The 25,052-nt window shown below is 42.8% G+C and overlaps 3 protein-coding genes across 21 annotated transcripts in view; 2 read left to right on the top strand and 1 right to left on the bottom strand.

The window, feature by feature from the left end:
- The window catches only part of CDC23 (cell division cycle 23), a 34,376-nt gene extending 25,370 nt beyond the window's left edge, over positions 1 to 9,006 (top strand). For both annotated transcript variants that reach the window (XM_060178840.1, XM_060178834.1), the window contains 5 exons: positions 3,733 to 3,808; positions 4,117 to 4,178; positions 7,149 to 7,227; positions 7,760 to 7,879; positions 8,070 to 9,006. In XM_060178840.1, coding sequence (XP_060034823.1) covers positions 3,733 to 3,808; positions 4,117 to 4,178; positions 7,149 to 7,227; positions 7,760 to 7,879; positions 8,070 to 8,240 — 508 coding nt within the window. In that variant the 3' untranslated portion in view covers positions 8,241 to 9,006. The remainder of the gene's footprint in view (positions 1 to 3,732; positions 3,809 to 4,116; positions 4,179 to 7,148; positions 7,228 to 7,759; positions 7,880 to 8,069) is intronic.
- A 324-nt stretch (positions 9,007 to 9,330) lies between these two features.
- KIF20A (kinesin family member 20A) lies at positions 9,331 to 23,894 on the bottom strand. Its single transcript, XM_016185755.2, has 19 exons — positions 23,652 to 23,894; positions 22,914 to 23,099; positions 17,990 to 18,079; positions 17,771 to 17,890; positions 15,085 to 15,223; positions 14,483 to 14,670; positions 14,265 to 14,394; positions 13,902 to 14,096; positions 13,648 to 13,759; positions 13,468 to 13,536; positions 12,998 to 13,141; positions 12,694 to 12,859; positions 11,864 to 12,028; positions 11,596 to 11,735; positions 11,394 to 11,496; positions 10,893 to 11,091; positions 10,652 to 10,743; positions 10,313 to 10,450; positions 9,331 to 9,853 (listed from the first exon to the last, which is right to left on the bottom strand). Exons 2-19 carry the CDS (start codon positions 23,076 to 23,078, stop codon positions 9,536 to 9,538), a joined length of 2,673 nt encoding a protein of 890 aa, XP_016041241.1. The 5' UTR covers positions 23,079 to 23,099; positions 23,652 to 23,894; the 3' UTR covers positions 9,331 to 9,535.
- Positions 23,895 to 23,915: 21 nt separating this feature from the next.
- BRD8 (bromodomain containing 8) overlaps positions 23,916 to 25,052 on the top strand; it is a 57,383-nt gene continuing 56,246 nt past the window's right edge. For all 18 annotated transcript variants that reach the window (XR_009546346.1, XM_060178777.1, XM_060178771.1 and 15 more), the window contains exons 1-2: positions 23,916 to 24,051; positions 24,184 to 24,268. Coding sequence is in view for 17 of the 18 variants with exons in the window: in XM_060178777.1 (XP_060034760.1) it covers positions 24,250 to 24,268 (19 nt within the window). In the remaining variant the exon portion in view is untranslated. The remainder of the gene's footprint in view (positions 24,052 to 24,183; positions 24,269 to 25,052) is intronic.

Below are 25,052 nucleotides of genomic sequence, written 5' to 3'. Positions count from 1 at the left end.
ATATAACAATACAACCCCCACTAGGGCCTCTGTATCCTTCTTGGACCTGTATTCTCCCCGCCCACCCACACCCACCCCAGAGTCTTACTTTGGTGAGATATGCCAATTCCATTTCAGGTTCTACTTCTGTTTTCTTTTTCTGATCTTGTTTTTCAACTTCTTCCTGAGAGTGAGATCATCCTATATTCATCCTTCTGTTTTTGACTTATTTCACTCAACATTATTTTTTCAAGGTCCATCCAAGATCGGCTGAAAACGGTGAAGTCACCATTTTTTTTTTTTTCCCTCCAGGGTTATTGCTGGGCTCGGTGCCTGCACCATGAATCCACCGCTCCTGGAGGCCATTTTTCCCCCTTTTTGTTGCCCTAGTTGTTGCAGCCTCGTTGCGGTTATTATTGCCATTGTTGACGTTGCTTTGTTGTTGGATAGGACAGAGAGAAATGGAGAGAGGAGGGGAAGACAGAGAGAGGGGAGATAAAGATAGACACCTGCAGACCTGCTTCACCGCCCGTGAAGCGACTCCCCTGCAGGTGGGGAGCCGGGGGCTCGAACCGGGATCCTTACGCCAGTCCCTGCGCTTTGTGCCACGTGCGCTTAACCCACTGCGCCACCGCCCGACCCCCGAAGTCACCATTTTTAACAGCTGAGTAGTATTCCATTGTGTATAGATACCACAACTTGCTCAGCCACTCATCTGTTGTTGGACACCTGGGTTGCTTCCAGGTTTTGGCTATTACAAATTGTGCTGCCAAGAACATATGTGTACACAGATCTTTTTGGATGGATATGTTGGGTTCCTTAGGATATATCCCCAGGAGAGGAATTGCAGGGTCATAGGGTAGGTCCATTTCTAGCCTTCTGAGAGTTCTCCAGACTGTTTTCCACCCCACACCCTCTCCAGCATTTGCTGCTGTTACCTTTTCTGATGTATGACATTCTCACAGGAGTGAAGTGGTATCTCGTTGTTGTCTTTATTTGCATTTCTCTGACAATCAGAGACTTGGAGCATTTTTTCATGTGTTTCTCGGCCTTTTGGATCTCTTCTGTGGTAAATATTCTGTCCATGGCCTCCCCCCATTTTTGGATGGGGTTATTTGTTGTCTTGTTGTTGAGTCTGGCAAGCTCTTTATATATGTTGGTTATTAAACTCTTGTCTGATGTATGGCATGTAAAGATCTTCTCCCATTCTGTGAGGGGTCTCTTGGTTTGGGTAGTGGTTTCTTTTGCTGTGAAGAAGCTTTTTAATTTGATGTAGTCCCATAGGTTTATACTTGCCTTAGTCTTCTTTGTAATTGGATTGTTTCATTGAAGATGTCTTTAAAATTTATGCGGAAAAGAATTCTGCCAATATTTTCTTCTAAGTATCTGATAGTTTGTGGTCTAACATCCAAGTCCTTGATCCACTTGGAATTTACTTTTGTATTTGGTGAAATACAGTGGTTCAGTTTTATTCTTCTGCATGTTTCAACCCATTTTTTCCAACACCATTTGTTGAAGAGACTCTGCTTTCCCCATGTAATAGTCTGAGCCCCTTTGTCAAAGATTAGATGTCCATAGGTGTGGGGGATATTTATTTATTTTTTACCAGAGCACTTCTCAGCTCTGTATTATGGTAGTGTGAGGGATTGAACCTGGGACTATAGAGCCTCAGGCATGAGAGTCTCTTTGCATAATCATTATACTGTCTACCCCCACTTTCTTTTTCATTATATTTATATTTATTTTATTTTATTTTTATTTATTTATTATTTTTTTAACCAGAACACTGTTCAGCTCTGGCTTATGGTGGTACAGGAGATTGAACCCGGGACTTTGGAGCCTCAGGCATGAGAGTCTGTTTGCATAACCATTATGCTATGTACCCTCTGCCCTATTTATTTTTTTTTAAATATTTATTTACTTATTTATTTATTTTCCTTTTTGTTGCCCTTGTTTTTATTGTAGTAGTTATTATTATTGTTGTTGATGTCATCGTTGTTTGGATAGGACAGAGAGAGAAATGGAGAGAGGAGGGGAAGACAGAGGGGGAGAGAAAGAGACAACTGCAAACCTGCTTCACCGCCTGTGAAGCGACTACCCTGTAGGTGCTCAAACCAGGATCCTTGCGCCATTCCTGGCGCTTTGCACCACATGTGCTTAACCCGCTTGCACTACCACCGGACTCCCTATTTTATTTTATTTTTAAAATTATTTGTATTTATTGGATAAAGACAGCCAGAAATTGAGGGGAGGGGAAGATAGGGAAAGAGACAGAGAGACACCTGCAGCCCTACTTCACCACTTATGAAGCTTCCCCCCTGCAAGTGGGGCCTGGGGGCTTGAACCTGGCTGGCTCCTTGCACATTGTAACATGCGCTTAACCAGGTGCACCACCACTCTACCCCTATTTTTATTTTTTTAACCAGAGCACTGCTCAGCTCTGGCTTATGTCAGTGTGGGGGATTGAACCTGGGACTTGAGAGCCTTGGGCATGTGTCTTTGCATAACCATTATGGTATACCCCCACCCCTCACAGTTTATTTTTATAGCTGAACTTGTGTATATGTATATACATCACATTTTGATCTGGTTGTCTATCATTGGTCACTTACATTACTTCCATTTCTTAACTATTGTGAATAATGTGGCAGATATCTTAGTGCATATAATCCTTTTTTGTTTTTTAAGATTTTGTTTATGTATTAAATGAGAAAGATAGGAAGTAAGAGAAAGAACCAGTCAACCAGACATCACTCTGTACTGCCAGGATTGAACTTGGGACCTCATGGTTGAGAGTCTAATGCTTTATCCACTGTGCCATCTCCTGGACCACCATACAATCCTCAGAATCAATCTTTCTTTCTTTCTTTCTTTCTTTCTTTCTTTCTTTCTTTCTTTCTTTTCTTTCTTTCTTTCATTTTTTCAAATAGCTACCCAGAAGTGGTACTACTAGATCATATAGTTCTATGTTTAGTTTTTTGAGAAACTGCCCTTTTTTCCAGATTGTTTGTGTCAATTTTACTTTGCAGCCAGTATGTTATATAGTAATCATGAGTACAAAAATAATATAACTATATATAGCACTGAAATAAAGACCAGTCCTCTGGGGCCAGGAGGTGGTGCACTCAATTAAGTGTGTATATCACCAGGAGTCGGGTGGTAGCACAGCGGGTTAAACGCACGTGGCACCAAGCGCAAGGACAAGCTTAAGGATCCCGGTTCGAGCCCCAGGATCCCCACCTGCAAGGGAGTTGTTTCACAAGTGGTGAAGCAGGTCTGCAGGTCTTTCTCTCCCCCTCTCTGTCTTCCCCTCCTCTCTCCATTTCTCTCTGTCCTATCCAACAACAACATCAATAACAACAATAATAATAACTACAATTAAAAACAAAGGCAACAAAAGAGAAAATAAATATTTTAAAAAAGGAATTTAAAGAAAGTGTATATATCGCCATGCTCAAGGATCCAGGTTCGACCCTGCTCCCCACCTTCAGAGAAGATACTTCATGAGCATTGAAATGGGTCTGCAGGTGCCTGCCTATCTTTTTTTCTTCTGTAGCTCCCTTTCCCTCTCAATTTCTCTGTCCTGTCAAAAAAAAAAAAAAAAAAAGGTGGCTCCAGGAGCTGTGAATTCATATTGCCAGCACCAAGCCCCAACGATAACCCTGGATAATGGTGGTGATGGTTCCTAGTGGGAGGATTTTAATTTATTTTGTTAAATTGTTGCTTAGACTGCCTATTCTCCGTCTCCCTTAGGCCTAATGATTCTAGAATGCTGGTCGCTCTTGGAGAATGTTATGAGAAACTCAATCAACTAGTAGAAGCCAAAAAGGTACTTGAAACTGGAAAACATGGAAAATTTGGTTGAAAATAAGCTGTTTGTATGAGGGCTGGGTTATCTTTGCTCTAATTTCCCTTCATACCTATCTCCATAGGAATATCTGAATGGCTATAGGTATATGGGCTACAAAGCAAAACTGCAATGATATTAGGAAAGTCAGTATCAAGGAAAGTATCCTAGATTAGTCAGACCCAATAAAATGTCTTGCATTCTGGGAGGGCTGTGAGACCCAAGCCTTTCTGTGATTGGTCATGATACAAGAAATAATGGTCAAAGTGACTGGTTTAAATTTTTAACAGTGCTATTGGAGAGCTTATGCCGTTGGAGATGTGGAGAAAATGGCTTTGGTGAAACTGGCAAAGTAAGTGAAACAGTATAACTATCTTTATTTACTTCTTGGGATGATCCTTCATGCTCTAGAGCCTCTCTTATTCATCATCCAACATTAATATGACAGTATCACATGGTGTATGGAAAACTGGTGAAAATTAGCCTTTTGTTGTTGTTGTTTGTTTGTTTGTTTAGTTTTGTCTCCAGGGTTATCTATGGGGCTTTGTGCCTGCACTATGAATCCACTGCTCCTGGAAGTATTTTTTCCCTTTTTTTTTTTGTTGCCCTTGTTGTTGTTGTTGCCATTGCTATTGCTGTCGTTGGATAGGACAGAGAGAAATCGAGAAAGGAGGGAAGAGAGGGGGATGAGAAAGACAGACACCTGCAGACCTGCTTCACCGCTTGTGAAGCGACTCTCCTGCAGGTGGGGAGCCAGGGCTTGAACCGGTATCCTGGAGCTGATCCTTGTGCTTTTCACCATGTGCTCTTAACCCACTGTGCCACCACCCGGCCCCCGAAATTTAGGCATCTTTACTTGAGAGAAGTCCCCTTCTATTTGAAGGAGAATTGCTTTCCTGTTAGGCAAGGGATCAAGAATAATTTGAGAGGGGCTAGGTGACTCACCTGGGAGAGCACATGTGTTACCATGCACAAAGACCTGGATTTAAGTCTCTTGTCCCTGCCTGTATGAGAGAAGCTTAAAGCACCGTGGGGCTGTGCTGGAGGTGTCTGTTTCTCATTCTGTCTCTCACCCTCAATGAAAAAGAATTATGCGGCACAATGGAATTCTGTGAGAAAAGAAATGAAGTATTTATGTCAGAGTAGCCTAAGAAAACTATTGAAAGTATCAATCTCTTGATAAGGCCCAAATATTTTAGGTATAACTCAGAAATTATAGCGAAAGAGCTTCTTCTTAAAAGTGTTAACCAGTGCTTCATCGTAGTATGTATGATGCTGGGAATTGAACTTGGGACCTGATGCTTGAGAGTCCAAGACCTATCTAATGTATTGCCTCCCAAGATACTCAACTTTTTATTTATTTATTTGTGATTAATAGGTTACAAGATTGTAAGATTGCACTGTATAGCTCCACACCACACCCACCCGCAAAGTTCTGTGTCCCCATTTTCCCACCTCCCAAAGAGAACCACCATGGTTCTTACAAGTCTTTATTAAATCCTTCTTCTTTTTTTTTCTACTTACCTTTACTTATTTATTTGGATAGACAGCCAGAAATCGAGAGGGAAGGGGTTGATAAGAGAGGTAAAAAGACAGAGAGAGACCTGTATCCCTGCTTTACCAGTTGTGAAGCTTTCCTCCTGCAGGTGGGGGCTGGGGACTCGAACCCAGGTCCTTGTACACTGTAACATGTGCACTCAACCACCTGGCCCCCAAGTCTTTGAAACATTTTTCCCCCCAAACTTCATGTGTTTTAAATCTCTAGATTTCACGAGTGAAACCATCCAGTAGTTGTCTTTCATCTTTCAAAGAGTTTTTTTTTTTTTTTTGTCTCCAGGGTTATTGCTGGGGCTTGGTGCCTGCACTACAAATCCACTGCTCCTGGAAGCTATTTTTCCCCTTTTGTTGCCCTTGTTGTTTATTGCTATTGTTGGATAGGACAGAGAGAAATGGAGAGAGGAAGGGAAGGCAGGGAGGGGGAGAGAAAGATAGACACCTGCAGACATGCTTCACTGCCCGTATAGTGAACCCCTACAGAAGGGGCTAGAACCAGGGTCCTTAAGGTGGACCCTTTGTGCCATGTGCGCTTAACCTGCTACACTGAGGCTGGCTCCCTCAGAGCTCTTTATTTTATTTTTAATTTTTATTTTTATTTATTCCTTTTTGTTGCCCTTGTTTTATTGTTGTAGTTATTATTATTGCTATTGATGTTGTTGTTGTTGGATAGGAAAGAGGAGGGGGAGAGAAAGACACCTGCAGACCTGCTTCACCATTTGAATCGACTTCCCTGAAGGTGGGGAGTCTGGGGCTCGAACTGGGATCTTCATGATGATCCTCGCGCTTTGTGCCACCTGCACTTAACCCGCTGCGCTACAGCCCAACTCCCACAGAGAGCTTTTTAAATGTAATTTCATTCTTGCCCATTCTTTTTTTTTTTTTTTTTTTTTTTTTTTGCACCCAGGGTTATTGCTGAGGCTCGATGCCTGCACTATGAATCCACTGCTCCTGGAGGCTATTTTTCCCACTTTGTTGCCCTTGTTGTTGTGCTTGTTGTCATAGCTGTTGTTGGATAGGACAGAAAGAAATGAAGAGAGGAGGGGAAGACAGAGAGGAAGAAAGAAAGATAGACACCTGCAGACCTGCTTCATCTCCTGTGAAGCGACCCCTCTGCAGATGGGGAGCTGGGGGGCTCGATCCAGGATCTTTACACTGGCCCTTGCACTTTGCGCCATGTGTGCTTAACCCGCTGCACTACCGTCCGACTTCCCATTCTTGCCAATTCTCTTCTGAATTCTTAGAGGGAAAACCTGAACTGCTTGTGTCTTTTCCATAGCTCAGTAATACCAGAGCATTTTTTGTAAGTGTGTGTTAGTTTACTTTCTCTCAGTAACAGAGTACTTATTCTAAGCTTTGATGAAATTAAAATTATATCTGTGCTCTAGAACTCTGAGTTCTGGGAGCTGGAAGATGGCTTACCTAGTAGAATGTACACCGTAAAATGTGTGACCCACCACACAAAGGAGCAGCTTTGTGAGTGGAGAAACACTGTTGTGGTGTCTCTGCTCGCTCTCTCCCCCCCCATGTCTGCCTTTTATTCTCTATCTGGAAAAAAAAAATCTGCCAGGAATGGTGCATTCATCTCATCATATATAAAACTTCAGTGAAGTCCTGGTGGCAAGGGGATAAAACTATTTGAATCCCAGTGTCATTTATGCTAAGATGTGTTCTTATTTATGAATTGTCATTTTTTATGTGCCATATGCTTTTACTTTTTGTTACCAGTTTGCTTTGCAGTCTGATTCATACTTAATTTCTTTTGTAGACTTCATGAACAATTAACTGAATCAGAACAGGCTGCACAGTGTTATATTAAATATATCCAAGATATCTACTCATGTGGGGTATGTATCATGAGCATGTAAAAAGAAATTAGGGGGTGGGGGTAGATAGCATAATGGTTATGCAAAGAGACTCTCATGCCTGAGGCTCCAAAAATCCCAGGTTCAATCCCCCACACCACTATAAACCAGTGCTGAGTGGTGCTCTGCTAAGAAAAAAAAAAATTATAGAAAGAGGATGATAGGGGCTGGGCAGTGGTGCCCTGGGTTAAGTGCACATAGCGCAAGGTCTGGCACAAGGATATGGGTTCGAGCCCCCAGCTCCCCACCTGCAGGGGGTGGGGTGGGGTTCACTTCACAACTGAAGCAGGTCTGCAGGAGTCTGTCTTTATCTCTCCCTCTTTTCTCCCCTCTCAATCTGTCTTATGCAGAAAAAAAGAGAGAAAAAAGAGAGTAAGGCATCACAGTACTGCTCCACCACCCATGGAGCTTCCCCTGCTGCTGTAATACCAGGATTTGAATCATTGTTTGGTAAGGTACAAACTGTATCCTATGAACTATTCCACTTTTCTCATTTTTTTCTTTCCCTCTTCAGGAAATAGTGGAACACTTAGAGGAGAGCACTGCTTTTCGCTATCTGGCACAGTACTATTTTAAGTGCAAGCTGTGGGATGAAGCTTCAACTTGTGCCCAAAAATGTTGTGCATTCAATGATGTGAGTCTGAAAGCTTTAACACAGTGTTTGGATTCTAGGCTTTGATCTTTACCATGATCTGGGGATGGAAAGTATGTTAAGAACTTAGTGGAAAGTCTGCCTTAATGTGTGGAACTTTTATTAATATTTTATAATGTAATTTTGGGAATAGCTTTCGATATATTTTTTTAAAGAATTATCTTTATTTCAGACCCGGGAAGAGGGTAAGGCTTTGCTACGACAAATCCTGCAGCTTCGGAACCAAGGAGAAACTCCCTCCACTGAGATGCCTGCTCCCTTTTTCCTCCCAGCATCACTGTCTGCTAACAACACACCCACACGCAGAGTGTCTCCACTCAACCTGTCTTCAGTCACACCGTAGCTGGCTACTTTCAAGCCAGCACATTGTCAGATCCATATTAAGCCTTACTTCCATGTAAAGATGGGCCACATCTGTTCTATGGATCCCAGTTCTTTGGACAGGTGCAAACGGATCCTTGAGAACATTTTATAATATTCACTTTCAGATACCAACTAATGAAGAATTCTGGCAGGAACAGACATTGTGTTTTCTCCCTTTCGTTAAGAAAGTGAATTCACCTTCGCCTTCTTCTTAGTCTCCCCAACCCACCCCCTCCGAAAAATATCCTTTTAATAGCACTTTAGCATAGGCACTGCTACAAGAACAAAGTTTAACTAACACTGCCAGGCCCAGCAGTGTTAGTGAGAAAGGAAGAACTATCTACTACCCCAACCTCTGCTGACAGAAGGGGGACTGAGTACCATAGGAAGGTCAGAGCACTGGATAGACAGAATTTTGTTCTTGGGTTTGCTGAGCATGATTATTCTGATGTCAGAGATCAGGCTTAACTGGAGTGAGCTAAACATTTGTTTTTGACTGTAGGAAAGGCATTTTTCTTTTTAAGTCTCCTAGAAGCTTTCAAATAACTTACTAAAGTTGTATAAGAGGGGAGAAAAGAATGTCACTGAACATTGACTGTTGATGGCCCTGAAGGCAACAGATCTTATAGGTAGCTATAATCACTAAAACAAAGCAAGGATATAAGACTAATTTTATGGACACCTGGGAATAACTTTTGAGAATAAAACTCACTTCAAGCTGTCTTAATAAATACTATTTTATGTAATTGTGTGGTTTCTTTTTTCTTGAATTAGTTTTATTCTGTTGGGGGTGAGGATTCAGGCCCATGCATGTGTACCTGGTAAAAGGTATTATGACTGATGTCTGCTGTGATGAGTAAATGCTGTGGACTACTATGAGCTCAGGGCTCAGCCTTTTATTCCTGTTTCTAGAACAGATGTTTGTTACCCATAAACTTAAGAGTATCTAATATCTTCTGAATCCATTTCTTAGGTTAGCTATGCACTATTTACCATTCCTATTCAAGGTCTTTTTTTATTTATTTCTTTCTGTTCCTTTTATAATGTCTTAATGATTGTTGAATTTGGAATTCAAATAAAAATGTGAATAATCTTTATTTTATATATAACATTTTTGTGTGCATAGAAACAATGAGGAACAAAAGGTGTGAGATTACATAGGCTGATTATATTACAAAAAAGGGAAATATAATGTCTGAGAATTGCATTCTGGACAGTTAGAGGTACACAGTGATGCTGACCCACCTCAGGACAATGAATGCACATCTGACATCCTCAGTATTTTTTGCCAAAAGGCCCAGATTTGAGTAAAGGAGAACGTCGTGAGCGTAAGATCCGGGCATAAGGGCTGCAGTTGGTTGAGCTTTGGCAGGTGGGTGTTCGGGGAAGTAAGTTTCGAAGAAATGGCTTCTTTCCAGGAGGCTGTTGGTTTGGTTGCTGATTTTCCTGATCTACACCAAGACGTTTTTTGATAGAAGGCTGACCTTGGAGTTTTAGCACAGTATGATACTGTTCAGCAATGCAGGCTGCCTTCTTCCGAAGGTCCAGCTTTACCAGCATCATGTTGTTCTGTAGCTCAGCCAAGGTCTGGTCCTAAGGAAAATCAATGATGTTAAAGAAAACACATTTTTGTCTAGTATATCAAGGAAATAAAAGGGCTATTAAGATGCTTAAAGGGGGAGTTGGGCGGTAGCACAGTGGGTTAAGTGGACGTGGCGTAAAGTGCAAGGACCATCATAAGGATCCCGGTTCAAACCCCTGTCTCCCCACCTGCAGGAGAGTCGCTTTACAAGTGGTAAAGCAGGTCTGCAGGTGTCTATCTTTCTCTCCCCCCTCTGTGTTCCCCTCCTCTCTCCATTTCTCTGTCCTATCCAACGACATCAGTAACAACAATAAAAAGGGCAACAAAAGGGAAAGTAAAATATTTAAAAAATAATAATAAAATGCTTAAAGGTTATTTAGCATAATACCATGTACTTTAGTGAATGGGATTTTTCAAGAAAGCAAACAAACTTCAATTCAGATGAGAAGATCTATAAAGGCTATCCTAACCTGTTTGCTTAAGATGTCATCACAAATGGTCAAGGCTTGGCGAAGTTTTCCTGCCCCTGTGCTATGGCAACAGGCTCTTTCTGCTGACTGAAGAGATTCGCCAAGTTTCTGAAGTTCTGTCCGTAGCAGCCTTATATTCTGGAAAATGAGTAGGAGCCAAATTTTGGCTAAATCAATTAGGATAATGATCTAGAGAAGTAAGATAGCCATTTGAAAAGCTAGACAGGTGAATGAAATAGCCACTCTACAGGACTGAGGAAAAATGCTTGTTCCACATAAACTAGGGATATGAACTGTTGGCAAATCCCTTAGGTAAGAGCACTGGTAATAGGCGATTACCTTCTGGCCCTCCTCTAACTTCTTGTCCACATCAGTGGTGAAGGGTTTGGCTGAAGGTGGTGGTTCTAACATTTTTTTATACTTCTGTAGCTCTGAAGGAAAGAAAATGCAACTTTATTTTACAGCAAACAAACATTAAGCTAACATGCATGCTAGAATTAAGGAAATTATATTGGAGTTGGTGTTTGAAAAATAGCTCTTACATGAGCTGCTGTTACGTCTACTGCCTTTTCTTCCTTACCTTCACTGGTTGCATTTAGCTCTGCTCTGCAATGTTCCAGTTTAGCTTTAATCTCCTGGAACTGCTGAGTAGAAACAGAAGCTGCCAATCTTTGTGATCGCCGTAGAGTCATTTCAGATTCTGATTGTTGATGGGGCATTGGCTGCTGTCTGGCTTCCTGCAACAGACCTTCTAGCTCTTCAATTTTCTGATCCCGCTCCTAAGAAAAAGAATGATTCCATTCAGAGTCCAACAAATATAATAAAATACAAGAGTGACAGAGCAAAGCCTTATTAATACTTATGCCTTGAAAACCTATTTGTTAGCATTTGTATCATTCCCTGGCCAACTGAACATTTAACTCGCCAACCATGTATGACATAAAATACAGTAAGCACTATAGGGCAAAGAAAAAAGTTAATTACATAATTCCTGTTCCCACCAAAGTTTACAAACTCTACCTCAGGCAAGCTAGTGATGGGAATCTGAGTAATCAGTTGGGGGTGGTACAGGGCAATTCACCTGAAGCTCTTCTTGGTAAAAGCCTGTCAGTGACTCCTTGAGGATCTTTAGTTTCTCTTCATATGTTTCCTCTAATAGTTCCTTTTGGGTATCCAAATGTTCACTGTCAGAAAGTGAAGAGGGAAGTGACAAAGGTTTGAACTTAGAAGACAGATCTTGAGGAACAAGTTCATCCTAATCTTATTTCCCAGGTGACAGGTACCTGCACCATTGTTCCCGCTGTTGCATTTGTTCCACCATCTCATTGCAAATTTCATCACGGAGCTGTATCTCCAACTGCAGCTTTTCCTGCCGTTCTTTCAAAAGCAATGCTTTCATGGCTTCCACCACCTGAAGGAGCTCCTAGATGGAACATACGGGGTCAGAGGTGGTCTGATGCCCATGCTCCAAAGAGGCACAGGCTCATCTGTAAGGCAGCATGGATAATGTATAGTGGTTAAGCTATTGTACCACAGTTCTTATATTCTTACCTCTTTGTTATACGTGGAGATGTCAGCTTCATTTTCAATGTCTCCACTGAAGTCTGGGTCTAATTTAGCTCCTGTCTCTAAGCTGGAAGATGCTTGCAGATTGTTCTCCTTGATGAATGAATGCAGCGATGTGAAACCCAGCTGCACAGGTGGAGCATGCACAAGCTAAAGAGGGAAAATAAATAAATAACTGAGGGAGTAGGGCAGTAGCGCAGCAGTTAAGCGTAGGCAGCACAAAGCCCAAGGACCAGAGTGAGGATCCCGGTTCCAGCCCCCAGATTCCCACCTGCAGGGGAGTCGCTTCACAAGCAATGAAGTAGGTCTGCAGGTGTCTGTCTTTCTCCCCCCCTCTGTCTTTCCCTCCTCGATTTCTCTCTGTCCTATCCAATAATGATGACATCAGTAACAACAATAATAATAACTACAACAATAAAACAAGGGCAACAAAAGGGAATAAATAAATATTTAAAAAAATAAAAATTAACTGAATTCATAACTAGACCCTAGTAGCTTGTTTGATAAAGATCCCAGCCCAGGGGGGCAGGTGGTGGCGCACCTGTTATCTTGTGCAAGGACTGGGGTTTGAACCCCTGCTCCCTACTTGCAGGGGAAAGCTACACAAGCAGTGAACCAAGTACTGCAGGAGTCTATCTCCTCTATCACCACACTTCCCTTCTTAGTTTCTCTGTCCTATCAACGAAAAAAAAAAAAAAGCCGCCAGGAGCAGTGGATTTGTTGTTTGGCACAGGAGCCCCAGAGATAACCCTGTGGGAGAAAAAAAAATTCTAGCCCAAAGTAAATCCAACCATCCACTTACTACAGCTTCTTACCTGGCTAGCAATAGCTGAGAACTTGGCCACATGAAGAGTCTCATCATAGGTAGATGCACAGGGATTCACATTGACAATCATGCATGAACGACCACGGCCTGTGAAGAAGCCTTGGAACACTCGAGTCAATTTGCTGTCACGGAAGGGAACCAAGTTCTGCTTTGACCTGGTAAGGAACCAGAGAGGAAAGAACTATCAACTTCAGCCCTTGGCATGCCCTTTTAGTACCCACAGTGCCAGGCCATCCTAGCCACAGCTTGTCTTTAAAAACTTGCCAACTAAGAACAAACAAAAAACAAGTTACCGATTCTGCTGGTTTTGGCGCAAGGCAGAAATACAGCGGCCCAGGGTGTGCAGTGAAGTGTTAATGTTTCCAGCTTCCTTCAGTCGTTCACCAATCTTCTGATCTTTGCAGCGCTCTGAGCCAGCCAGATCACAGAGTGACAACCTAGAATTATATCAGATAGGACAGGAAGAGTGTTCCAGCCCTTAATATATAGTTCTGGGGCAGGGAGGATCCACCAAAAATATCTACACCTGAAGGAGAGTAAGACTTGAGTGAAAGAGACCACAGCACTGAAGCTTCCTTCAAGGTGTTGGGGGCCAGGTTAAACCTGGGTTGTGCACATGGCAAAGCAGTACCTAAGTGAGCTATTTTGCCAGCTCAGAGAGTAAGACTCTTAACAGGTAATTCCTCTGAGGATATCCTATACCCACCCTCCTCCACTGCCATTTATTGCCAAGAAGTCCAAATTTCTAAATGGGTAAACTTACTCGCTGATCTTGGGGACTATATCTCCTTCGCCTTGGAGGTGCAAGATTCGAATTGAGAAAATGCTGTGACTGAAAGTAAAAAAAAAAAAATTTAAAGTTACTTCATAGCTTCTTTAACCAGTTGGAGGATTAGTACTTCCAGGAACCCAGTGAAAGGGTTGCCTCTCATAACCCACTTACCTGCGGCTAGAGTTCTGGTTTAGGTGGGTGCTGGCAAAGCTCTGATTTTTACGACCCACTTTAAGGAGTTTCCAGGCCTCCTCAGCATCCTGAACATGAATCCAATTAAGATCTGAAGCCATAAAAAAAATAATAAAATAAAAAAATCTGAGGCCAAGGAGAAAAAGTCATACATAAGAAAAGAACAATAAACTGACCTAGCCTCTCTTCAAAACCCCTCTAAGATTCATGCCAGCCCTCCTGCTTCAACATACCTTTCACATAGGGATTGCCATTATGATCTTCACACAACTTCAAAGTCTGCCTTTTGCGCTGCTGAGAAGGAGGTTCCAACAGATCATAGATGAGTTCATTGTAAATCTCAAAGAAGGAGATCCAGATGGAGAAGTGAATGCCTTCAGGAACACTTATAGGAGCAGTATCTGGCTGTGCCCATTGGTAATTCGTTTCTGGAGAAGAAGTCAATATATAGGGTATCAGTACCACTGGCGGAATGCCAGAAGGCAGAGCTCAGGTTGCACCCTCTGTCTATACCCCTAAATAACTGTTGTGGGGGGGGGGGGGGACAGGAAGTGGGTTCCTAGTTACCTGGCGCAAAACCCAGTGCTGATACATACCATCCAACTGGCTACTGCTGGTAAATTGACTGGTAGAGGACAGGCCAGCTACACCACTGTCAAAGCTGCTACTGGTACCCATTCGACTTTCAATGTAGACATTCTTTTTCAGTGAGGTAGACAGCTCCTCCTGGAGGGACCCAGGGAGAAGATAAGTATAAAGCATTCCAGAGATTTGTCCCTGTCCTGTCCCATAATCACAGATACCAGCACTTCACCTCTTGGAGTCCTCCATTTAGGAGGGCGAGTTTCTTCATTTCCTCCTGCCGGATTTGCTTGTTGTCTAGCCAGATTACCTCACTGGAGAGCAAGGGTTTCAGATCAGGTGTTGGATAAAGTTGGCCTTGAATGCTGTTGAAGATCAGAGCCAGGGACCGTGGTAAGATCCCTCCATCCTTGATGGTACCTGGAGGCATATGAATACCTGAGGTAAGTACCTTTCTCTCCCAAATGAGAACATGAAAAGATAAAACATTTTTGGGGAGTTGGGCAGTAGCGCAGCGGGCTAAGCGCAGGTGGCGCAAAGCACAAGAACCAGTGTAAGGATCCTGGTTTGAGGCCCCAGCTCCCCACCTGCAGGGGGGTCGCTTCACAAGATGTGAAGCAAGTCTGCAGGTCTATCTTTCTCTCCCCCTCTCTGTCTTCCCCTCTTTTCTCTATTTCTCTCTGTCCTATCCAACAATGTCATCAACAACAACAACAATAGTAACTACAACAATAAAAAAACAAGGACAACAAAAGGGAATAAATAAACTAATTTTAAAAAAAGAGAAAACATTTCTGTCTGCCAATCAGCAGTCCTGTGAAGCATACTACGCACCTTGAATTGTGTGTGTTTTCCCGGAGTTTGTTACTCCATATGTGTAAATGAGCCAGTTATGCCCTTTGAGTACATCCTTTACCACCTCCTTCACAGTCAGGTTGAAGAAGGATGCCTGTCCTACTTCTGGTCCAAAGATCTGAAAAAGATGATGTTTTTCAGAGATCAATGCTTCATCATCTTTTCAATTTATTATTTATTTTGATATGACAGAGAGAAATTGAGAAGTGGAGGAGAAGTGCTGGGTTGTGGTGCACCTGTTTAAGCGCACATATTAAAATGCACAAGGACCTAGGTTCGAGCTCCTAGCCCCCATCTGCAGGGGCAAAGCTTTGCAAGTAGTAAAGCAGTGTTGCAGGTGTCTCTCTGACTCTCTCCCTCTCTATTATTCCCTTCCCTCTTGATTTCTGGCTGTCTTTATTCAATAAATAAATAAAGATAATAATAGTAGTAGTAGTATTGGGAAGGGAAGATAGGGAAAGAGAAAGATAGATACCTGCAGACTTTCTTCACCACTTGTGAAGTATCCCTGCTTCAGGTAGGAAATGGGGGCTTGAACCCGGGTCCTCGCATCTGTCTTTTGTGTATAGTAGTACTATGTGTGCTTAACTGGGTATGCTACCACACAGCCCCATCATCTTCTACTGACTGTAGCATCTCTCCTTAGATAGTTGGTTCTGGAAACTATTCAAGTAGTTTCTTGTTTTTTTTGTTTTTTGTTTTTGCCTCCAGGGTTATTTCTGGGGCTTGGTGCTTGCACTACGAACCCACTGCTCCTGGCTGCCATTTTTTCCCCTTTTGTTGCCCTTGTTATTTATCGTTGTTGTTTTTACTATTGCTGTCATTACTGGATAGAAAAGAGAAATCAGGAGAGGAGGGGAAGACAGAGAGGAGAGAAAGATAGACACCTGCAAAACCTGCTTTACCACTTATGAAACGACCCCTTGCAGGTGGGGAGCTGGGGCTCAACAAGGATCCTTACGCTGGTCCTTGCGCTTGGTGCCATGCGTGCTTAACCTGCTGCACTACCACTTGGCCCCAAGTAGCTTCTTTCTATAAGGTTATCAGCTATTTTCTATAAGGTTATCAGCTATTTCCCAAAAACTGAGGTTCCAACTAATCTGTTAATCTTTCATTTAAATTAGCAAATAAGTAAAGATGAATAATCCACTAAGTCTGATGCTATACACACAGTGGGATGTGTCATGAAAGTGGCTTTTGGGGGGTTGGGTGGTAGCACAGTGGGTTAAGCACACATGGCACAAAGTGGAAGGACCGGCGTTAAGAATCCCGGTTGGAACCCCCAGCTCACCACCTGCAGGGGAGTCACTTCACAGGCGGTGGAGGAGGTCTGCAGGTGTCTTTCTCTCCCCCTTTCTGTCTTCCCCTCCTCTCTCCATTTTTCTCTGTCCTATCCAACAACGAACGACATCAACAACAACAATAATAACCACAACAAGGCTACAACAACAAGAGTAACAAAAGGGGGGGGGGGTCTCCAGGAGCAGTGATTCATGGTGCAGGCACCGAGCCCCAGCAGTAACCCTGGAGGCAAAAAAAAAAAATAGTGGGTTTTGGGTGGGGGTAGAGAGCATAATGGTTATGCAAAGAGACTCTCATGCCTGAGGCTTCAAAGTCCCAGGTTCAGACCCTTACACCATAAACCAGAGCTGAGCAGTGCTCTGGTAAAAAAAAAAAAAAAAAAAAAAAAAAGTAAGTTTTGAAGATAAACGGAGCAATGAAGTCTACCACTGAGGAACTTACTAAGCAACATTATTTTTACTGATCCATAGTATCCTTGACAAGAAACAGAGACAATAACAATATTAATAGTAGAGTTGTTGGCAATTAATGTTCATAAAAAGGGTCCCCAAAAATGCACACATACAAATATAAGGAAATCATAGTCAAGAAAAAAGCTTTCTGGCTGGGGAGATAGCACACTGGTTATGCAAAAAGACTTTAGTGCCCAAGGTTCTGGCTCTGATACCCCAGACTCAATCCCCAGCATACAACGAAGTTGAGGGAGTTAGGCGGTAAAGCAGTGGGTTAGCGCACGTGGTGCAAAGCGCAAGGACCAGCGTAAAGGTCCTGGTTCTAGCCCCCGGCTCCCCACCTGCAGGGGAGTCGCTTTACAGGCAATGAAGCAGGTCTGCAGGTGTCTATCTTTCTCTTTCCCTCTCTATCGTCCCTCCTCTCTCCATTTCTCTCTGTCCTATCTAACGACAATAACAACAACAATAATAATAACTACAACAACTATAAAAAACAAGAGCAACAAAAGGGAAAAATAGGGAGTCGGGCGGTAGCGCAATGGGTTAAGCGCACATGGTGCAGAGCGAAAGGACCAGTGTAAGGATACCGGTTCAAGCCCCCAGCTCCCCACCTGCAGGGGAGTGGCTTCACAGGTGGTGAAGCAGGTCTGCAGGTGTCTCTCTTTCTCTCCCCCCTCTCTGTTTTCCCCTCCTCTCCATTTCTCTGTCCTATCCAACAAGGACGACAATAATAACTATAACAATAAAACAGAAGGACAACAAAAGGGAATAAATAAATATTTATTTATATACATATATATTTACATATATATAAAACTAAGCTCAGCAGTGCTCTGGTAAAAATGGTCTAAAAAGGGAGTAAAACTGCTACTATTTGTTGGTCCCTGATGGACAGACCAGTACCTCTATACCTGGGAGAAGGTGAATCTGTGGGTGGCTTGTCCAATTCCTCGGTCGTTGCTCTTCTGAGCAAAGGAGTCTTTGGGTGCCCGTAAAGTGAGTGTCTCCATATTCTCAATCTGGATACAACCCTATGAAGGGAGAAAACATAGTTGTCACAGAAGCAACTACTCCTAGAAACCTCTTCTGTGCTGCATTATTCTACCTTGAATCTTCCCTCAGTCACCCACCTGGTCCTCCTGTCGTTCCATCTCAGAAGGCAACAAGGGCCTGACCCTCAGGTATACTTTCACCTTCTCTGTATTATCATCAGATAGAACCTGTGGAAGAATTCCAGACCAGAACAATAGATTAATCTTAGCAGTTACCTCTTTATTATCATCACTACTATGCTTTTAAAGATTTATTTGTTCACATGACAGAGAGGAGAAAGGAAACCAGATTATCATCCTGGCATATGTGATATCAGGGTTAATACTTGGCACCTCATCCCAAAGTTCCAGTTACTGCATTACCTTGCAGGTCACAATTTTATTTATATATTTTTAAAAGATTTGTTAATGGGGGGGGGTGTGTGTGCGAACACCACAGCATCACACACGAGTTGCCAGGAGTTGAACTCAGAATCCTGTACTTGATGTCTAAGCCGTTATCCACTGTGCCACCTCCAGAACTCTTCAGCAATCACTCCTAAGCAGACAGGGCAAATACAGCACAATTCCTGGGAATCATGCTAACAGCACAACCTCTGTGTAACTTCAAATGTTTTTATGCAATTACTCTTTGGTTCCATAATCATTTCAAACCATACAGACTTTCCTATTACTTTCTCAATTCCATCTTTTAATAACTATGAGACCTTGTACAAATTCTTTAAATTTTCTTTGCTTTGGTCCCCTCTGTGAAATGGAGTTAATAATAGCATCATGTACTCAACAGATATCTAGAGCACCTATTATAACCCAGGAGCTCTAAAGAGGCTTTGATCATACATAGTAAAGTAGATTATCAAAGTTTCTGCTCTTGTGAAACTTCTTTAAAAATATTTATTTATTTATTTATTTATTTATTCCCTTTTGTTGACCTTGTTCTTATTTTATTGTTGTAGTTAATATTGTTGTTGATGTCTTTGTTGTTGGATAGGACAGAGAGAAATGGAGAGTGGAGGGGAAGACAGAGGGGGAGAGAAAGACAGACACCTGCAGTCCTGCTTCACTACCTGTGAAGTGACTCCCCTGCAGGTGGGGAGCTGGGGGCTCGAACTGGGATCCTTACACTGGTCCTTGCGCTTTACGCCACGCGCGCTTAACCCACTGCGTGCCACCCAACTCCCTAAAACACTTTATATAAAAGATTTCTGAGCAGAGCTGTCCTCAGTAGGACCACTTCTCTCCTAAGAGATATTTAGCAATGTCAGAAGAGGTTTCTTGAGTATCACAAGTAGGAATGTGCTGCTAACATCTAATGGGTAGAGGTTATGAACAGTACTAAACATCTTGGGATGTAGAGAATAGTGTCATAAAAAGTATGTAAGCCCAGGAAGACAGTACAGTGGTTTATGCACCAGACTTCCATGCCTAAAGCCCTAGAGGTCCCAGGATTAATGCCTGACAACACCATAAGCAAGAATTGAATAGTACTCTGCTCTCTCTGTATGTCTTTCATTAAAATAAAAATCTTTAAAAAATCAAGTGATCCCAAATATCAATAATGCTATAACTGAGAAATCTCAGCCTAGCAAAAATATTCCATAAATGGAAGCTATAGTTGATATAAAACCTTTATGTTCAAATTGGAAAAATAGCTCAAGGGAGTCAAGTGGTAGGGCAGAGGGTTAAGCACATGTGGTGTGAAGTGCAAGGACCGATGTAAGGATCCTGGTTGGAGCTCTGGCTCCCCACCTGCAGGGGAGTCGCTTCATAAGCGGTGAAGCAGGTTTGTAGGTGTCTATTTTTCCCCCTATGTCTTCCCCTCCTCTCTCCATTTCTCTCTGTCCTATCCAACAACAATGACATCAATAACAATATTAACTACAATAATAAAATAAAAACAAGGGCAACAAAAGGGAATAAATATTTTTAAAAAATTTCACAAGAGCAGGTGGTAAAGCAAGTCTGTAGGTATCTTTCTCTCCTCCTCTCTTCCCCTCCTCTCTCCATTTCTCTCTGTCCTAGCTAACGACAACATCAATAACAACAACAGTAGTAACTACAACAACAATAAAAAATATATGGGCAACAAAAGGGGAAATAAATAATTTAAAAAATTTAAAAAAATAAGAAAAATAGCTCAACTGGTAGATTGTTGGACTTGAATGTCTGAGGCTCCAGATTTAATCCACAGCACTTCGTGTATTGGAGCGGTGCCTTATCTTCCTTCTCTCTTTCACTGTCTAAAGTGGAACTCACTCTAGTATGTATATTTAGAAATAAAACATGTATGCTTGTTCCATCTACTAATAGCTGACCTCAGAGTGAAGGAGAGATAATTCTTTTTTTTTTTTTTTTTTGTCTCCAGGATTATCGCTGGGGCTCGGTGCCTGCACCATGAATCCACTACTACTGGAGGCTATTTTTTCCCTTTTGTTGCCCCTGTTGTTTATTGTTGTTGTTGTTATTATTATTGTTGCCATTGTTGTTGGATAGGACAGAGAGGAGGGGAAGACAGAAAGGGGAGAAAAAGATAGACACCTGCTTCTCTGCTTGTGAAGTGACCCCCTGCAGGTGGGGAGAAAAGGGCTCAAACTGGGATCCTTATGCCGGTCCTTGCGCTTAGCGCCATATGCGCTTAATCTGCTGTGCTACTGCCCGGCCCCTGAGATAATTATTCTTTTTTTAAAAATTAATTATTTATTTATTCATGAGAAAGATAGGAAGAGAGAAAGAACCAGCCATCACTCTGGTACATGTGCTGCCAGGGATTGAACTCGGGACCTCATGCTTGACAGTCTAGTGCCTTAGCCACTGCGCCACCTCCCGGACCACTCTTTCATTTTTAAAGATTTATTTATTTATTCCCTTTTGTTGCCTTTGTTGTTTTATTGTTGTAGTTATTATTGTTGTTATTATTGATGACCTTGTTCCTAGATAGGACAGAGAAATGGAGAGAGGATGGGAAGACAGAGAGGGGGAGAGAAAGATAGACACCTGCAGACCTGCTTCTCTGCTTGTGAAGTGACTCCCCTGCAGGCGGGGAGAAAAGGGCTCAAACTGGGATCCTTATGCCGGTCTTTGCGCTTGGCGCCATGTGCGCTTAACCTGCTGTGCTACCACCTGGCCCCTGAGATAATTATTCTTTTTTTTATTTTAAGATATATTTATTTATTCCCCTTTGTTGTCTATGTTGTTTTATTGTTGTAGTTATTATTGATGTCCTTGTTCTTGGATAGGACAGAGAGAAATGAAGAGAGGAGGGGAAGACAGAGAGGGGGAGAGAAAGACACCTGCAGACCTGCCTCACCGACTGTGAAGTGACTCTCCTGTCGGTGGGGAGCCCGGGGATTGATCCAGGATCCTTATGCCAGTCCTTGCGCTTCGTGCCACATGCTCTTAACATACTGCACTACCCTGACTCCTGAGATAATTAAAAACAAAAAAAAATATTTATTTTATTTATTTATTCCCTTTTGTTGCCCTTGTTGTTTTATTGTTGTAGTTATTATTGCTGTTGTCGTTGTTGGATAGGACAGAGAGAAATGGAGAGAGGAGGGGAAGACAGAGAGGAGGAGAAAAAGACAGACACCTGCAGACCTGCTTCACCGCCTGTGAAGCAACTCCCCTGCAGGTGGGGAGCCGGGGTTCAAACCAGGATCCTTATGCCGTCCTTGTGCTTTGCGCCACCTGCGCTTAACCCGCTGCACTACAGCCCAACTCACGACTCCTGAGATAATTATTCTTATAAGATTTGACAGGATTGCTCAACAATTTGTTTGGCTTTGTATGTTAACTCTCTTTTCAGTCACCAGGTTCCAGGTGTCATCAGGATGCCGGCCAGACTTCCCTGGATTGAAGACACCACCAATGTGTCCTGGAGCTCAGCTTCCCCAGAGACCCATCCTACTAGGGAAAGAGAGAGGCAGACTGGGAGTATGGACCGACCAGTCAACACCCATGTTCAGCGAGGAAGCAATTACAGAAGCCAGACCTTCTACCTTCTGCAACCCTCAATGACCCTGGGTCCATGCTCCCAGAGGGATAGAGAATGGGAAAGCTATCGGGGGAGGGGGTGGGATATGGAGATTGGGTGGTGGGAATTGTGTGGAGTTGTACCCCTCCTACCCTATGGTTTTGTTAATTAATCCTTTCTTTAATAAAAAATTAAAAAAAAAAAAAAGATTTGACAGAATGCACTTGAGGTTATCTTATTGTTACTTTCGATTTATTTATTTTAATGAGAGAAAATTATAGAGACCAGAGCATTGCAGCTCTGACTTATGGGTCTTGCTCGGGATTGATCCTGAGACCTTAAGAGCCTCAGGCATGATAGTACTTTCACATAACCATTATGTTGTCTCCCCGCCCTTTACTTATTAATACAACGTAAATATCAGTTTTTATGGATGGGTATACACACATACATTTTTGTTTTGTTTTTGTGTTTACTGGTCATGTTTTTAGTTTTGATTTGAATTGCTTTTGACTCTTAGGAAATGTCTTTGACTTCCTATTACTTTTATTTTTTACCAGAGCACTGCTCAGCTCTGACTTATGACGGTGTAGGGGATTGAACCTGGGACCTTAGGAGCCTCAGGAATGATAGTACTTTCACATAACCACTATGTTGTCTCCCTGCCCTTTACTTATTAATACAATGTAAATATCGGTTTTTATGGATGGGTATACACATACACATTTTTGTTTTGTTTTTGTGTTTACTGGTCATGTTTTTAATTTTGATTTGAATTACTTTTGACTCTTAGGAACCGTCTTTGACTTCCCATTATTTTTATTTTTATTTATTTATTTTTTACCAGAGCACTGCTCAGCTCTGGCTTATGTGGGGGATTGAACCTGGGACTTGAGAGCCTCAGGCATTCAAGTCTCTTTGCATAACCATTATGCTATATGCCCACCAACTTCCTATTATTTTTTGCTGACAACCAGTAGGCTGAGGATTATCTCTTTCTGCCTCTAAGCCACTCTCCTACTCCCTTACCTGCTGCTTGTCCTCAAGGGAGGTGGAGATGACAGAGCACTCTGACAGCAGTTTCTTGCGGAACACAGACCCCAAATCTGCAGCTGTGGATTCAAACATGGGGGAGACTACGACCTCCTCGTCAGACAGCAAGCCGGTCGGCGGAGAAAGAATCCCTTGCGACATGACAGCAGGGGCTGCTTAGGTCTAAAAAGAGCCAAGAAAGGAAAAGGAGTTAGTTGAACATTACAGAGCAGAAAGGGGGTTACAAATTCTAGGTTAGAAACAGTTCTCTGGCCCCAGGACACCTTGGACTCCGCCTGAATTCCTTGCTCTCTTTCCTCCTTCAACTGCAACCACTTATCGAAGAATTGTTTAGCCATTGCATCCTGTCTGCCACGAGCAGGAATGAATGAATATTAGGTTCTAAGAGCAGAAGGCTGCAATCCAAGCTGGCTGTGGAGGTGGTGTCAGGAGCATCTTTTTTTAACCTCCTCACTGCTAAGACGGGGTTAAATGGAAGGGTCAAGTGGCAGAACATCCGACTTGCATGCCTGAGGTTCCCGGTCTGATCCTGGCGCCTCTTGGGAGGGAGTGGTGCTCTGCTTGTCTCTCTCTAGTTCAGGTAAGTTTATGTAATAGAAAGATCTTAATTTAAAAAAAGGGGGGGGGAGTAGTGGCAGACCCGTTTTCTAACAGCCTATTCCACAAAAGGAGGAATAGCTGGTTCCCCGTGCTACAGCTTAGGCCCACACTTACCCAAACAAGGGACACTAATCTTCGGCTACAAATTCACTCAGTCTCCGCAGTGGAACCTTCACTTCCGCCACTCGTGAGCGCTGCTGCAGACGAGTGGTGCAGCTTTGTTACTGATACAACATTTTAAATTACGCGCTGCGTTCTCTCAGCCAATCAGATAGCGGATCCTGTAACTACCAATCAGCACAAAGAAAGTGGGCGGGGCAAAATGGGAAACAGTTTACTTTGGCTTGACCTCTGCGGATCGAAGTCTATCCGGGTTATCAACAGTCGGAATTTGGAGTCGGAGCGTCTGGAATATTCTTAACCCCCATAACACTTTTTCTTGAACCCGAGATATTCTTCATATGGGAATCCCAAAGGAAATCCTGAGGCTTGACCTGATGTCCTCTATTCTTTGGTAGCTTTATTTCCTCGGCGCACTGGACATCTGGAGGGAGGGGTGGCGGAGCAGGATGGAGGAGGGGGAAACACGACAAAACTGCACTTCCCAGGAGGCATCGCGAACAAACGTCTAAATTCTATTTCCCAGAGTTCCTCAGATTCCGGCCCTTGCGGAAGGTTTCATTCTTGGGGTATTGGAGACTTCGGGGCCAAGATGGCGACAGGAACGGGCAGTGAGTATTTGCATTGCTTTTGTTAGGACGGCTTTTGTGTAACTGCGCCTAGACGCTAGATTTCTGTCACACGCCGAGTGAGCGGGACCAGTGATCTCTTCAGAGAGCCGTGCTTCTGGAGTCATGGAGGCCAAAGGCTGTCTGGGGTGAGGGTCTGTGGCAGGCCGTGGTGATTTGAAACGCCTCCCCCAGACCTAGACTTGGCGAGCTCTGTGTGCTGAGAGCACACCCACGTACAGACGAGAAGAGCCACTTTTTTTTAATTCAAAATTTTAAAAATTTCCGTTTTCTAGTAAGGCCTTTACCCTGCCTCATAGAGAAAAGCAGTTATTTGAACCGTCAGGTATTTCTGCTTACAGGGGTAACTGCTTTTCAGGGACTTTCCTCTCTTTCTTGTATTTCACAGGTTTTGCTTTTTTGTTTGTTTTATTCTGTGGCTAGAAGGGAGCATGAAAGTGTCTCTGAGATGTAAACACATTTTTGCTAGTGAAGAGGTGGGAGCGTCGCTCAGAATCCTGGGAAGTAAATAAATACTGGCCTTTAAGTGGAGTAAAGATATCTTAAAACTAGGTCTTATCTCAGCCTGACTTTTTTTTTCCGTGTGTGTGTGTGTGTGTGTGTGTGTGTGTGTGTGTGTGTGTGTGTGTGTGTGTGTGTACCACCAGAGCACTACTCAGCTCTGACTGATGATGGTGTGGGGGATTGAACCTGGGAGTTTAGAGCCTCAGGCATGGGAGTCTTCTTGCATAACCATTGTGTTGTCCATCCTTTAATATTTATTAAT

Source organism: Erinaceus europaeus, chromosome 2, assembly GCF_950295315.1.
Source record: "Erinaceus europaeus chromosome 2, mEriEur2.1, whole genome shotgun sequence".
Lineage (NCBI taxonomy): Eukaryota > Metazoa > Chordata > Mammalia > Eulipotyphla > Erinaceidae > Erinaceus > Erinaceus europaeus.
The sequence above is the reverse complement of the archived record's forward strand: the minus strand, read 5'-3'. Positions and strand labels throughout refer to the sequence as shown.